Consider the following 13,698-nt stretch of genomic DNA (forward strand, 5'->3'; position numbering starts at 1 on the left):
ATAAGCATTGTCAGCACTATAAGAGGGCTAGCAGTAAAGTAGCCGCATATTTTGCCAAAATAGCATTTAAGTAGCATTTAAGGCAACTTAAATGCTTATTGGCTTGCTTTTAAATTGCATTGGAAATGCTTATTGGTTACCTGGGTTGATAAGGGGCTGACTCGGCCCTGCGATATTTGGAATGCTGCTCCTAATCAGGTGATAAATTTCATACGAAATGCATCACCTGATTGGGATAAATGCCGACAGTAGTTGAGGTGGCTCATCAAACTTTGATAGCTCACCGATACGACATGGCGTAAATTAAAAGAGGACACACCACAATAGATCAAAATAATGGTCGCGGTGGTAAGTCCCCAACACGGGGAAAAAAAAAGTACAAGTGCAGTAGCAATTGCTACTTATTTTGGTTAAATTTTATTATTTTAATCCCGCCACGGCCGGTTGCCGTCGGTGCTGGTTATTGTTTTTTTTATTGTCTGCCGGCGCGCGCTGTGTGTACGATTAGCATCCACTGAGTAGTAGGCAAAATGGAATGGTTGCTGCCAATGCAGTGAGAGATTTCACTCGCGCTGTGTTGGAATTGGTATTGCGATTATTGCTCTTTGCATTGAAAGTTGGATTTTGAACACACTTGTCCAGTCACACATTTTGTAGGTGAGAAAAGTTGCCAAAATTTCGTGGGAAAAAACCATGGATCTTGGTTGATTTCTATTTCAATTCTAATGCTTACGTAGAGTTGTTATCGACGCAAAGAATAATATAAAAATAGTTTCTAAATACATAATTCCACGCATAATTCATAACTTGAATAAATATGCAGCATATATGAAATAAATGAAAAATTAAATACTATTTGCTTTCCCTACAACTGGTACTGGCGCCACTGCTAAATCAAATGTCAGCTCAGATGGGAGAGTTGTAATGATGGGAAATGTCGGTCAAAATCTATAACGATTATTGATAAAGTTTTGTTATCGTTAATAATTAATAACGATAATATGGCAATATAAGCAAAAATACGTAAGAAATAGAACAAAAATGTTAAAATAATAACAAACCAAGAAGAAGATTTCACTTTAAACCCTCCAATTTTCGATATTCTTCCATAACGATAAAGTTTGATGGTATTATCGATATAAGATTACTAGCGATGTTATCAGTAGCACACTTTTCATCACAGTTTTGAAGGTTGCACTTAATAACTTTGCAGTCCAATTGAGTGTGAAGAGCGCAATATTATCTAAAATTTTTCTTTCGTCGGTTTAGTTGTGCGCCTAACAGTTGCGCGCAGCTCTGTTCTGGTTGCTCGCAGTCAAAGTATCTCCCGCTTACGAAAATTTCGGATGCCTGGCAGAAATCGAACAGAATCAATATGGCGCCGGCTGAATTTGACATTCAGAACCGGTTCATCTTCTTCGTTTTTCGCTTTATTCTCTTTAAGTCATAACAAGTGACAAAAGATGACACGCGCTGCTCGCTGCAGTTTCCAATTCTAGGTAAGAAAATTACAAATTTATATTTGCAAACCTTCAGTTTTCGTTCGTATAGCCACACAAAACAAATCAAACAATCTGCATCTATAACTAATCATAAAAATGTTTGCTTTGTTTAGTGTGCTACATTTATAACCAGACCTTTTTTCAGAAAATTGTTTCCTGTACCGGTGTTCTTTTTTGCGCCATTTATGTGCTTTAAGTGTGTGTGTGCTTATTGTCAATTGCAAGGAAAATTGTACCATCCAAAGTGCGATATCGCTCATAAAAGTGCTATTCTGCATTAAATCGTTTCGGTATCTTCGGCGCACTTTTTCGTTATCTTCCAAGCAATAAGTGCGCCGAAGATACCGAAACGATTTAATGCAAAATAGCACTTTTATGAGCGATATCGCACTTTGGATGGTACAATTTTCCTTGCAATTGACAATATAATAATGTAAATAAAAAGCTAGAAAAATAAATATAAATTCGGTTTAACATAATTTGTATGATGACATTCTATCTTTAATAATGAAAAATAATACAAAAGAGGAAAATCAGCCGAACCGGTTCTGTTCGATATGACTGGCAGAAATCGAACAGAACTCGGGCAGAAAAATCAAAACAAAACCGTTAGGCGAAATTTTTGCCCGAAACGGTTGTTGCATTTCTGCTAGTTTTCACGGGTGACGGCGGCCAGAAATCCGGCAGAATGTCTGGCAGAAAAAGTTTTTCGCTGCCAGATTTTTGTTCGATTTCTGCCGGGCGCGCCTAAGCGGGCTCTTTTACACTCTTACGAAATCTCGTAAAAAACTGTCAACGCAAGAGTGATGAGAAAAACAACAATATTTCTTTCTCGCTCATCAGCTGAATGCTAGGGTAGCTTGCTTCGTGTTTGCCCGTTCAAACATGGACAAATTTTTCACAAACGCAATCAGCATTTAAATTTTATCATTTTCGGTTAACGTAAGACATTGTAACTGTGTTGTTTGTAAGTCTGTACGTAATAGGACAAAACAAATCAAGAGCAACATTTCAATAGGGCCCAAGTGCAAAATATAAAAAAAACTGGTTTTTTGGTTATATTTAAAGCTTTTTTAAGTATCTATAATAATACCAAACATCATAGCGATTTGAAAACTTTATGAGTCTTAAAAAGCAAATTTGAAAAAGCCTTATGTGAAAACTGGCAACAAAGTTTTCATTTTGTGCTTTGGCCCTTCTGTATGGAAAAGCCTATACGCAGTTTGTGTTTTGTTTTGCATTCGGCCCTATTTTTGTTGTGGGATTTCTACGCATAGTGGCGAATAATCACTGGCCATCTCCGGTTAAGTACGTTTAGTAAGTAATAAATACACAATTTTTGAATTTCTGTTGGTAATCAATTGTTAACAGTGCAAATTAAATATTTTAGAAACAGCCAGTTCTGCAGTTGCTGCTGCGAAGATGATCCCCGCCGTACAATTGCGCGAGAGACTCGACGGACGACCGAAAAAAACAATACGATGCTACCTGCATAAATAACACGGCCATTCACAGACACGACATGTTTAGTACTTAAGCCTGCGCGGCAGCAAAAATTTAAGTTACTTTTCGGCTTACACGAAAAAAGCTATTTCGCTGTATATATATATATGAATTTAGTGGTTATCTCAGCCATTGGAATCGTTTAGCTAACGGAGTGATTAATTAATTAGTCAAAAATTAGGCGACACTCAAACGAGTGTCTGGTCAAGCGGTTCCGGGTACGTTAAGAGCAATAGTTTAGTTGGTTACTAAGCGGTAATCCAACGAAGAGCGGCACAATGCCAGAACAACGCAATGAAGCAGGTGGCGGAGATGGTGGTGGTGGCGGCCCTAAACCAGGTCATGCAGCAGCAGCAGCAGAGCCAGGTGAAGGGCAGCCCTTGCTGGCCGCGAACAATCAAACCGCGAATGTCGGGCAACCACAGCAAGAACAGCAGCGGCAACCGTCGAAGCTGGAATCGTTTTTCGCTATCACAAAGTCGCTGATTGTGCGTGCTTTGATTATCTATTTCATTTCAACGATCTTCCGACGACCGGGTCAGAATGCCGAGAATACAATGATGCCGTCAAGAACAGGCTTGTGGCTTGGAATCTGTTCGACAATGAAACAGTGTTCGATTTGTATGTGTACGTTTCGGAGGATCCAACGGAGGTTGAGTTTGGTAACCCGAATTCGCTTGTGTGGCTGCAGGAGGACCTGCGGTACGGCGATTGGTACGGTGGACAGAGTTCGTTAGTTGCGCGCCCGAGACATTTACTATCGCCAAGGCGTGATGCACTTGCACGCTGTGGTGAGTTAGAAATGCTAAATGAATGAACTGCTGCTGCTTCACACTACCAATAGCGACTGCCGCACCTCACGGGTAATACGTTCCGCTTCACAAACGGTTCAACGGTGGCGGATTTGCCGATGAAATTAAACCCCAACTTTTCTAGCAGAAATAATAAAGCTGATCGGTGTCCCAGTTACGAATTTTTAACCTTTTCTAGCCATTGCGCTTCAAAACAACGTGATAAAAAAAGGCCAAACGCGAAACGCTGTTTAAAAATTGGCCCAACACCAAAATCATATCACCACTGACAGTAAATAAAAGCCTCATGTCAAAGGCCCCATCAACAATTGATAATCAAATCAGCCTTATGAAAAAGTCGTATTACCGAATGATCTCCGAAAACGGCCAAATGCATTTTTTTGCAAATTACATCAATGTTTTTTCTGCTAGTTGTTGCATTACACATTAAACTATTATGTTTTTGCATCATAATGTGACATTCAATTCTAAGCAACACTGTTTATATCAAATAAGGAGTTAAAAAATGATGCTCAAGTTTCAACATCGATTTTCTCGAAACTGTCAGTTTTGACTTCGGCCTATTTGAAATGTTGCTCTTGAAATGTTATCTAAGCAAAGAATGAGAGCATAAACATAAAAAACTTACACGTGCTTACACTGTCAATAATATATGATTTACCTTTGCGCACAACTATATTAAACTGGAAAACGAAATATTTTCTCGGGAAGCACAATAATTCAACAATGAAATTGATCAACGCAAGCGAAAATGTTCTGTACAAGTGTAATAATTGCCTATCAGTTCAGAGTTGTGACGAGTTGAATGTATCGGTTTTGGATGTCATTGTATTAAGAGACGAGATGAAAAAACTCGGCCTCCATTGCAGATATCCAAAGCAACATTGCTTCTCAGATAGGTAACGCGTTGAAAATCGGAATAGAAGAATTGAGCTATAAATGGTATTGTGCTTCCCGAGAAAATATTTCGTTTTCCAGTTTAATATAGTTGTGCGCAAAGGTAAATCATATATTATTGACAGTGTAAGCACGTGTAAGTTTTTTATGTTTATGCTCTCATTCTTTGCTTAGATAACATTTGTTTTGTCCTATTACGTACAGACTTACAAACAACACAGTTACAATGTCTTACGTTAACCGAAAATGATAAAATTTAAATGCTGATTGCGTTTGTGAAAAATTTGTCCATGTTTGAACGGGCAAACACGAAGCAAGCTACCCTAGCATTCAGCTGATGAGCGAGAAAGGAATATTGTTGTTTTTCTCATCACTCTTGCGTTGACAGTTTCTTACGAGATTTCGTAAGAGTGTAAAAGAGATACTTTGACTGCGAGCAACCAGAACAGAGCTGCGCGCAACTGTTAAGCCCCAAACACAATGCATACGGATTTTACTACGTTGCGGCAATTTGACAGTTTTTACATGGGTTTTCTGTCAAATTTCCGCAACGTAGTAAAATCCGTATGCAATGTGTCTGGGCCTTTAGGCGCACAACTAAACCGACGAAAGAAAAATTTTAGATAATAATCGCAATAAATGGTACTATAAATAGAAAGGTTGCCGATTTTGAAACTTTATTTAGTGAAAAATTGGAAAACATGACTAGTACCATTTTAGAAAATAAACGTGAAAAGGATTCAGTTGCGATGAATAGGGAGGTATCGGATACGGTTGATATTAGCCGAAACCCAGTTAAAAAGGGTAAAAAGCGTAAATTAAATGATGACGTTAATGAAAGTAATGACGAAAGAATTACTTACGCGAACGTTTTGAGCGGTAAGGCAAAGAAACGTAAGGCTGGTCCGGTCATTGTTATCAAACCGAAAGAGTCCACCCAAAGCAGTGAAGTTACGCGGGATTTTTTGAAATCAAATTTAGATCCGAAAACACACAAAATTAGTAACTTTAAAAACGGAAAAGATGGCTCTGTTATTGTTGAGTGTGTAACTAAAGATAATGTGGAGGCGGTGAAAAATGGCATTGAAGATAATCTGGGCGAAAGCTATATAGCTGTTGTTCCCACACCTCCGGTGCCAAGATTAAAGGTTGTGGGAATGAGTGATCAATATTCCTCTGAAGTCTTTATTGATTTTTTGAAAAGTCAAAATGAAGATTTCGCAATTGATACAGTCAAGGTTTTAAGTACATATGAAAATCCTCGCATGAAGTATAATAAATATAATGCTATAATTGAAGTCGACATAAGGACGTACAATGTTTTATTATCGGCGAAGAAAGTAAATGTTGGATGGGATCGGTGCCCAATTATTCCCGCGATAAATGTGCTTAGATGCTTCAAATGCGGCGAATTTGGCCACAAAAGCACGGATTGTAAAAATAATGAAACGTGTTCTTTGTGTAGCGAACATCACAGAACATCTGAATGTACATCTACTGTTTTGAAATGCGCTAATTGTTGTAAGTTTAATAAGGAACGTAGAATGAATTTGGACTTTAACCACGCTGCATCCAGCGCGGACTGTCCAGTTTATAAAAGATTGTATGAACAAAAAAAAGATAGCTTGCATTTCAATAAGTAGCAATCAAGATCCAGTAAGAATGTCAACAAATGTGATATTATTTACGTAAATATTGCTGGTTTACCTACAAACTACGTAGCATTACGTCAGGTTGTAGAAGAACAACGTCCATTTATGGTATTTTTATCAGAAACACATTACAGATATGGATGCTTTTGAGCAATATGCTATACCTGGATACAAAGTCGTTGCCTGTTTATCACATTCTAGACACACTGGCGGTATTGCTATATATGTCAAAGGGAAACTGGTTCTTAGGCATAACAGTGGAAAGTGGCATGAAGATGGGTAACTATGGTGTTGTTTATCACTCACCCAGTTTTAGTGACCAGCGATTCATGCAAATATTGGAAAGCTGGTTCGAGATATTTCTTGATAGCAGCAAATTCAATATGATTGCTGGTGACTTTAACATAAACTGGCGTGATAACTACAGTTCGAGGCATTTGAAGCGATTAGTTGAATTTTTTAATTTTAAACAAATTATAAACGATTATACGCGTATTTCCAGACACAGCAAAACTCTTATTGACCATGTGTATACTAATTTTGATTCGGTTCGTGCAGATGTGAATTCTGACTTGAAAATCACAGATCACGAGACTATCGTTGTTAGTATTTGCCATAATATGAACAGCGAGAGTAACTTAGTCAAACTTAGGTGCTGGAAAAATTACTCGAAACGTAAGATTACTGATCTTCTTGCGAGAAATCTAGATTTTTCATTATACGAGAACCTTGATGAAAAAACGGCTGGTCTTACTGACCTACTGAAAGCTTGTACCAATGAGTTGGTTCAACAAAAGAATGTTGTGATTGAGAATTCTAACAGCTGGTACAATCTGGATCTCCTGCGTCTTAAACGTAAGAGGGACCAATGGTACAAGAAGTTCCGTAGAACTAACAGTAGCTATCATTGGTACAAGTATACGGAAATGCGAAATACATATTCACAATCTCTGATCAAGACACGGAGCGAATATTTGCAGAGGAAAATTGACCATCATAAAAACAACAGCAAAGAGCTATGGAAAATACTCAAATCATTGTTGAAACCCAGCGATTGCAAAGCGCGATCCATAACCTTTAACGGCACATTAGAATTTTCGGAAAGAGAAATCGCATCTAGGTTCAATGATTATTTTATCGATAGTATTTCAGCGATTAATCAGTCAATTGAATTGGTTGATGAGCCTGAAGAACTCAAGCAACCTTTCAATACTGACTGTACGTTTAGCAGATTTCGTCCAATCACGATAGAAGAGTTGAGAGATATTTGTTTTTCAATGGAAAAAACGGCTGGAATAGATAATGTTAACGCTAGAGTTATTCAAGATTGCTTTGATGTCATTGGACACGACCTTCTTGGCCTAATCAATGAATCGTTGCAGACTGGGCACGTGCCTCAAGTTTGGAAGGAATCCTTAGTAGTTCCTATACAAAAAGTTGCTGGTACGATTAAAGCCGAAGAGTTTCGTCCCATCAATATGTTACACACACTAGAAAAAGTTTTGGAACTTGCTGTGAAAGGCCAACTGTTGAGTTATCTTAATTCTAATGATTTGCTAATACCAGAACAATCAGGATATCGGGAAAGTCATTCTTGTGAAACTGCATTAAATCTGGTGTTGACGAAATGGAAAGAAAACATTGAGCGTAAAGATGCTATCGTTGCTGTGTTTCTGGATCTAAAACGCGCGTTTGAAACAATATCTAGGCCCTTGTTATTGCAAAGTATTAAGCGCTTTGGAATGGTGGGGACTGTTTACAAATGGTTTGAGAGCTATTTGTGTGACAGGACTCAGAGGACTATTTTTAATAATTTTATTTCTGACCCCGTGGGTAATACTCTTGGAGTGCCCCAAGGGAGTGTCTTAGGGCCTATTTTATTTATTATGTATATCAATGACATGAGACGAGTGTTACGTTTTTGTGATATTAACCTTTTTGCCGATGATACTGTACTATTTATTGCAGCTAAGAAACTCGATTATGTTACAGCACACTTGAATGAGGATTTACGTTCGCTGAGCAGATGGTTGAAATTCAAACAACTAAAGCTAAACATCAGTAAGACTAAATTTATGGTAGTCTCGCGAAACCGCGTAAATGAAGATGTCTCTGTGGAAATTGATGGTGAGACAATTGAACGCGTACGAGAAATCAAGTATCTCGGCGTTATTATTGATGATAAACTAAAGTTCGATGTACACATTGACAATCTCATCAAGAAAATTGCCAAGAAATACGGAATTCTCTGTCGTTTGAAGAAAGATTTGAACACTTTTAGTAAGATTCATCTCTATAAATCAATCATCTCTCCACACTTGGACTTTTGCGCTTCCATTTTGTTCTTGGCAACTGAAACACAAATATCGAGATTACAGCGCTTGCAAAATAAAGTAATGCGGTTGATTTTAAGATGCAATAGATTCACTCCCTCGGCGCTAATGCTGGATGCTTTGCAGTGGTTATCGGTAAAGCAGCGCATTGTATTCTTGACGTTGGTGTTCATTTTTAAAATAGTGAATGGATTGCTGCCTCGATATTTGTGTAATCGAATTGTAAGAGGGAGTGATATTCATAGATATAACACTAGAAGCGCCTTAGAAATTAGAACACCAAATTTTATATCATGTGCTTCACAGAATTCATTGTTTTTTAAAGGTATTAATTTATTCAATTCGATGCCTACTCACATTAAACGTGCGACAACGCTGACCGAGTTCAAAAGGCAATGTATTTCACACGTCAAAGCTGTGTTTTGAACAGTTTTAAATTTTTTTTTGGTATTTCATGTTTTAGCCTGACGAAGTTTATAAAACGGATAATTTTGCATGGACACCAATATAGCTTTTTAGTAATTATTGAAGAGAGTAAAAACTATTATGTTCGTCTAGATGATGATGATGGATTTTGTAATTGTTGTTAGTAGTTAAAAAAAGAGTAGTCTACGAAGGTTTGAGCTTCGCGCGCGGTGCACAGATATAAAGGACTGAATGCTTTGGTTGATTGTTGATTGTTGACTGTGTTAGCAATTTACAATTATTTAAAAGACTTTTCAGCTGTCAAGTTGTACTCGTCAGATTATTCAGGAAGATTAGAACATTTCTGAAAGCTATTAGGGGTAGAATTTCCTAGCTGGTCAAGGGGGTTTTCGGGTGGGAAATTGCTTTGACTGCCCTGGGTGGGAATATCCTTATAAATTTAATGCTTGGTAAGCAGTTTGACTTATGCTTTGCTTGCTGTTAACGGCGGGAATGGCTTCGTCTGGACTGCTTAGCTCAGCAACGGATTACACTGGATGTTAGCTTAATGTATATGTTGAATATCCCTTGTTCGCTGAAAGTTGGGTAATGATTGTACTGGGTATTATAGCTTGAATGACTTGAGAGTTTAATTGTTCGTAGTCATGCTAGTGTTAGCCATTAGAAATTTGCTGAAGGAATTTGTATCTGTGTGAAAAAAACCAGTCCGTTTTTTTTGTTTTCCTGGTTTATTTTTATAATAATTATCATATAGATAAATCGTCTACCTCAAACCTCCGTAGGGGTAAGAGGTGGGCCCATCATCATCATCATCATCATCATTCTCTGTTTTCTGGCATTTTTCAAGTTTTGCACTAAATATCTGTTTCAAATTAACGTAATAAAACAAACAAACCACTCGAATAGTTAGATTAGACTATAATGAGAAGGTATGGGTGGATATCAACATAAAACGAATAGGGTAACCAACCTATTTTGGACCCCATCAGCAGCTGTACATAATTTGGACACTTCCATTTGATTTTGCTGTAAGTGTCCAAAATATGTACAGCTGTTGAGGGGGTCCAAAATACGTTGGTTACCCTAAGCATAGTAGATTTATAACGATTTTCTTGAAGCCCGCCAATTGGCAGGGTTGGGAGCTAGAGGGGTTAAATTTTGAATAACTATTGAAGGAATCGTCCGATTTTCAATAACTCGGTTTCGTTTGATAGATCCCAACAGTAATTTTCAAATAACAATAAATTGTAATGTATTTCCCATTGAATTAATTCTTATATGTAACAAAAATACTTTTAAATGCTTTTGTATCACATTTCTTTATGTAACTTTCAAACCACAAGCCCATTCATCATGAAATTTGGAATTTAAGGTTTTGAAAGGCTCCCTTTTCATATGCAATCAATTTTGATCAAATCAGTTAAGGGACCTATGAGATAATAAAGTCCCATATTTTTCGTATTTTTATACATAACTTTTGAACTAAAAGTCCGATCAGTATGAAATTCAATAGCGACACACCTAGACCTTTCATTTGACACTAAGCCGACGGTCCAGTCATCTCCGAGAAAAGTGAATGAGATTGAAAGCGTAACAACATACACATACACATACACACACACACACACACACACACACACACACACACACACACACGCACACACACACACACACACACACACACACACACACACACACACGCACACACGCACGCACACACACACACACACACACACACGGCCCGCAGGACCTTCGTTCCATTTCCGGTTTTCCGAATATTTAGCTAAGTAAGCTTTATATATTTAGGGTAAATTAACCATTAGTGGACCAGTTAGTGCTTGAGTAGTTTTCTTTCACGAATTATTTTAAACTGGTAACGCTAACCACGCAACCGATGGCACTTACAATACAAGTAACTTTCGATTAAGCCTTAAAAAAATCAATTTATGTTGCAAATCTCTATATTTTACACATTTTGTAAAACAGATTGGAATGTCCGTTTTTCTTTTATGGACCTTGTGGTTTATAATAGGATAGCGACCGGGTCCATTATAGGAATTCAAGTGTATTTTGCATGAAGAGGGTCCACTAATGGCGACATTTATCATAGTTAACCATAAAATGGACCACATTTCTTGTTGAAAATGTCGATTTCAAGGCATTATTCATTAAATTCAGCTAAAATCTTATAAACCGAACTGTGTGGTTTGTTCAGTACTTTCTATTTCATGTCATATATCCTCGGAAATAAAAACGGAAGCTAATAAACGCTGAAACTATACCCGAGGTCCATTATAGGTAAAGGGTCCACTATAGGTTAAATAACCCTATATAGTAGAAAGGCAAAAAGGTATTTTCTCAACCCTCCTTATTTGCTTCTTCCGTATCTAATAATTTAAATTGCGTTTTCAAATTTTAAGGATTTTATTATATGAATAATAATAAAAACAAATAATTATTTGGAATGTACAATCACGATGCAGTTTAAGGGTTACTGAGTTTAATGTTTTAATTGATCGATGCTTTTGTAACAACTTCCATTCGTGTTAATCAACTAATTCAATATTCAAAAATTTTCAGTACTTGAAGAACAGTGTTGGTAAATACATCTAGGAGAGATTTGATTTACTACGCCAGTTTTCGGTTTTACTTGTCATAAAATATCCAGCGTTGTGATTCGAGTGCAGAGTTGCATCTTTCTGCCGTAATACCTTTCTCTTTTACATAACGAGAGTCTAAGCAAACGTTAATTTTACTATGTTGTATCAGTCCACCTTCTCTTTTGTGCCATTGTTGGTTTACTGATTCATCGCAGTACTTCAATATCACAACATTGAAACGTGATCGCACTGAAAAATTTAGCAACGTTATGCACAGGTCAAGATGTTTTATTTGCCCTTTTTTGGTTATAGTCCAATCCTGATTCCCTCCACTATCATGGCAGTGATAGAGTCCTACTATATTATCTACGAGATGACCGAGTGTGTCCAAACAATATGCACCCTGCCGTATGCTGCCTTTGCTATGCTGTTCAGGTATGGTTAATTGCGGATAAACATTATCTAAATACCATTTGAAAGGTTTACAGTGCAGGCGTTGCTTGAGTTCTAGTCGTTCGTCAATGTTGCCATAAGGTATATTTTTCGCCAAAGGTACCGCCGCATAGTAGTATTGTTTATAATCATCCATCCATACCTCTGCTGCTCGTCGAGTATTTTTCGCAAAAATATTCCCACTTCCACCACCTGGAAATGTATACGGGTGGCGCTTACGAAACACGTGACCTACTCTGCTGCATGGTATAATCTCCAAACTTCCACCACATTGCCAAACGCGGAAGCTAATTTCTAAGTTTTCACCACCCCAAATATCCATTTGTGTATCGTATTTTCCTAGTTTTTCGAAATATGTTTTATCTATCACAAACAGGCCGCCTGCTATCATTGGCGTTCGAATAGGAATTGTAGGATCCTTTTGACGATCATGTCTCTCTGCATTGCTCAAGTATTCCCATTTAAACACTAAATTCCAGTCAAAACCGCCGCGCAGATCTGCAGAAGCACCAATATACTGAAACGTATCCATACTAATAACATCAATCACAGGACAAACTACACGAGTGGGATCTTCTGTTACTCTAATTAATAAAGGCTCCAACCACCCAATATTGCACTCACAATGGCTGTCCAAAAAGGTTAACACCGAGGCTTCAGCTGCATCAGCACCCCGAACACGTGATCTTACTAAACCTTCTCGTTTGTCGTTCCTGATTACCTTGACTTTGTGAATTTTAGCCAGCTCCTGGCCGTCCTCTGGAAAATCAGAGTAATCATCCACCAAAATTATCTCATGTATCAATTGTTCGGGTGATCTGTTTAGTACGCTAACTATTGTGCGTAGAAGTGTACTGCGAGCCTCGTTGTGAAACGTTATGATCACGCTTGTGGCTGGAAGTTGAGCAGGCCATTTTTTTCGACACATTGGATTTCGTGTATCAGGCAGGTCACGATTGCTTTTTAAACTGTCACTTGCTTGTTGATTAAATCGATTACGTAGATAAGGATCTTCTCCTTGTTGTAAACTACCCTTTTGTATGTATCCTATCTCGTCAAAATAATCCCACGTATGTCGGGGTGAAGACAAATGCGTTAAAGAGTTATGTACCACATGCTCTTTCGGTGATGTGGATGGACTGTATTGACTATGCTGCCAATTGTGGGTAAGCTCCTGTGGGGTTACTACAATTGTTTGTTTTTCTCGCAACCGCAATGCCCGGTTTCTGTTTTTGTAAGCTCCGTCAAAATAATATACGGCAACCAAAATCCATGACACGACCAATATCAAAAATATTTTTAAATTTCTCCGCATGTTACAGGCAAAAGGAGATCCAAATCGTTGCATAAAGACAGATCCCGATGGTTTGTCAAGAATATTTCTCTTTTGACTAGACTTGTTAGCACTGCAATATAGTAATTTAATATTTCTGGTATACATGTAACTGAACATGAAATCAACTTTTGCAATATACTTTGTGTACATCTGCCCCCATTGCTGATGTTTTTTGGGGTCGTGA

General features: G+C 37.8%; 1 protein-coding gene across 1 annotated transcript; it reads right to left on the minus strand.

Moving 5' to 3' along the window:
* Positions 1 to 11,771: 11,771 nt before the first annotated feature.
* Positions 11,772 to 13,493, minus strand: LOC128740177 (polypeptide N-acetylgalactosaminyltransferase 2-like). Its single transcript, XM_053835705.1, has one exon. The coding sequence runs from the start codon at positions 13,491 to 13,493 to the stop codon at positions 11,772 to 11,774; it is 1,722 nt and encodes a 573-aa protein (XP_053691680.1).
* Positions 13,494 to 13,698: the final 205 nt, after the last annotated feature.

This window comes from Sabethes cyaneus, chromosome 3 (genome assembly GCF_943734655.1).
Source record: "Sabethes cyaneus chromosome 3, idSabCyanKW18_F2, whole genome shotgun sequence".
In the NCBI taxonomy this organism is placed as follows: Eukaryota; Metazoa; Arthropoda; class Insecta; order Diptera; family Culicidae; genus Sabethes; species Sabethes cyaneus.

Coding starts and splice junctions, on each gene's coding strand:
- LOC128740177 (XM_053835705.1), bottom strand. CDS start 13,493: ATGCGGAGAAATTTAAAAATATTTTTGATATTGGTCGTGTCATGGATT.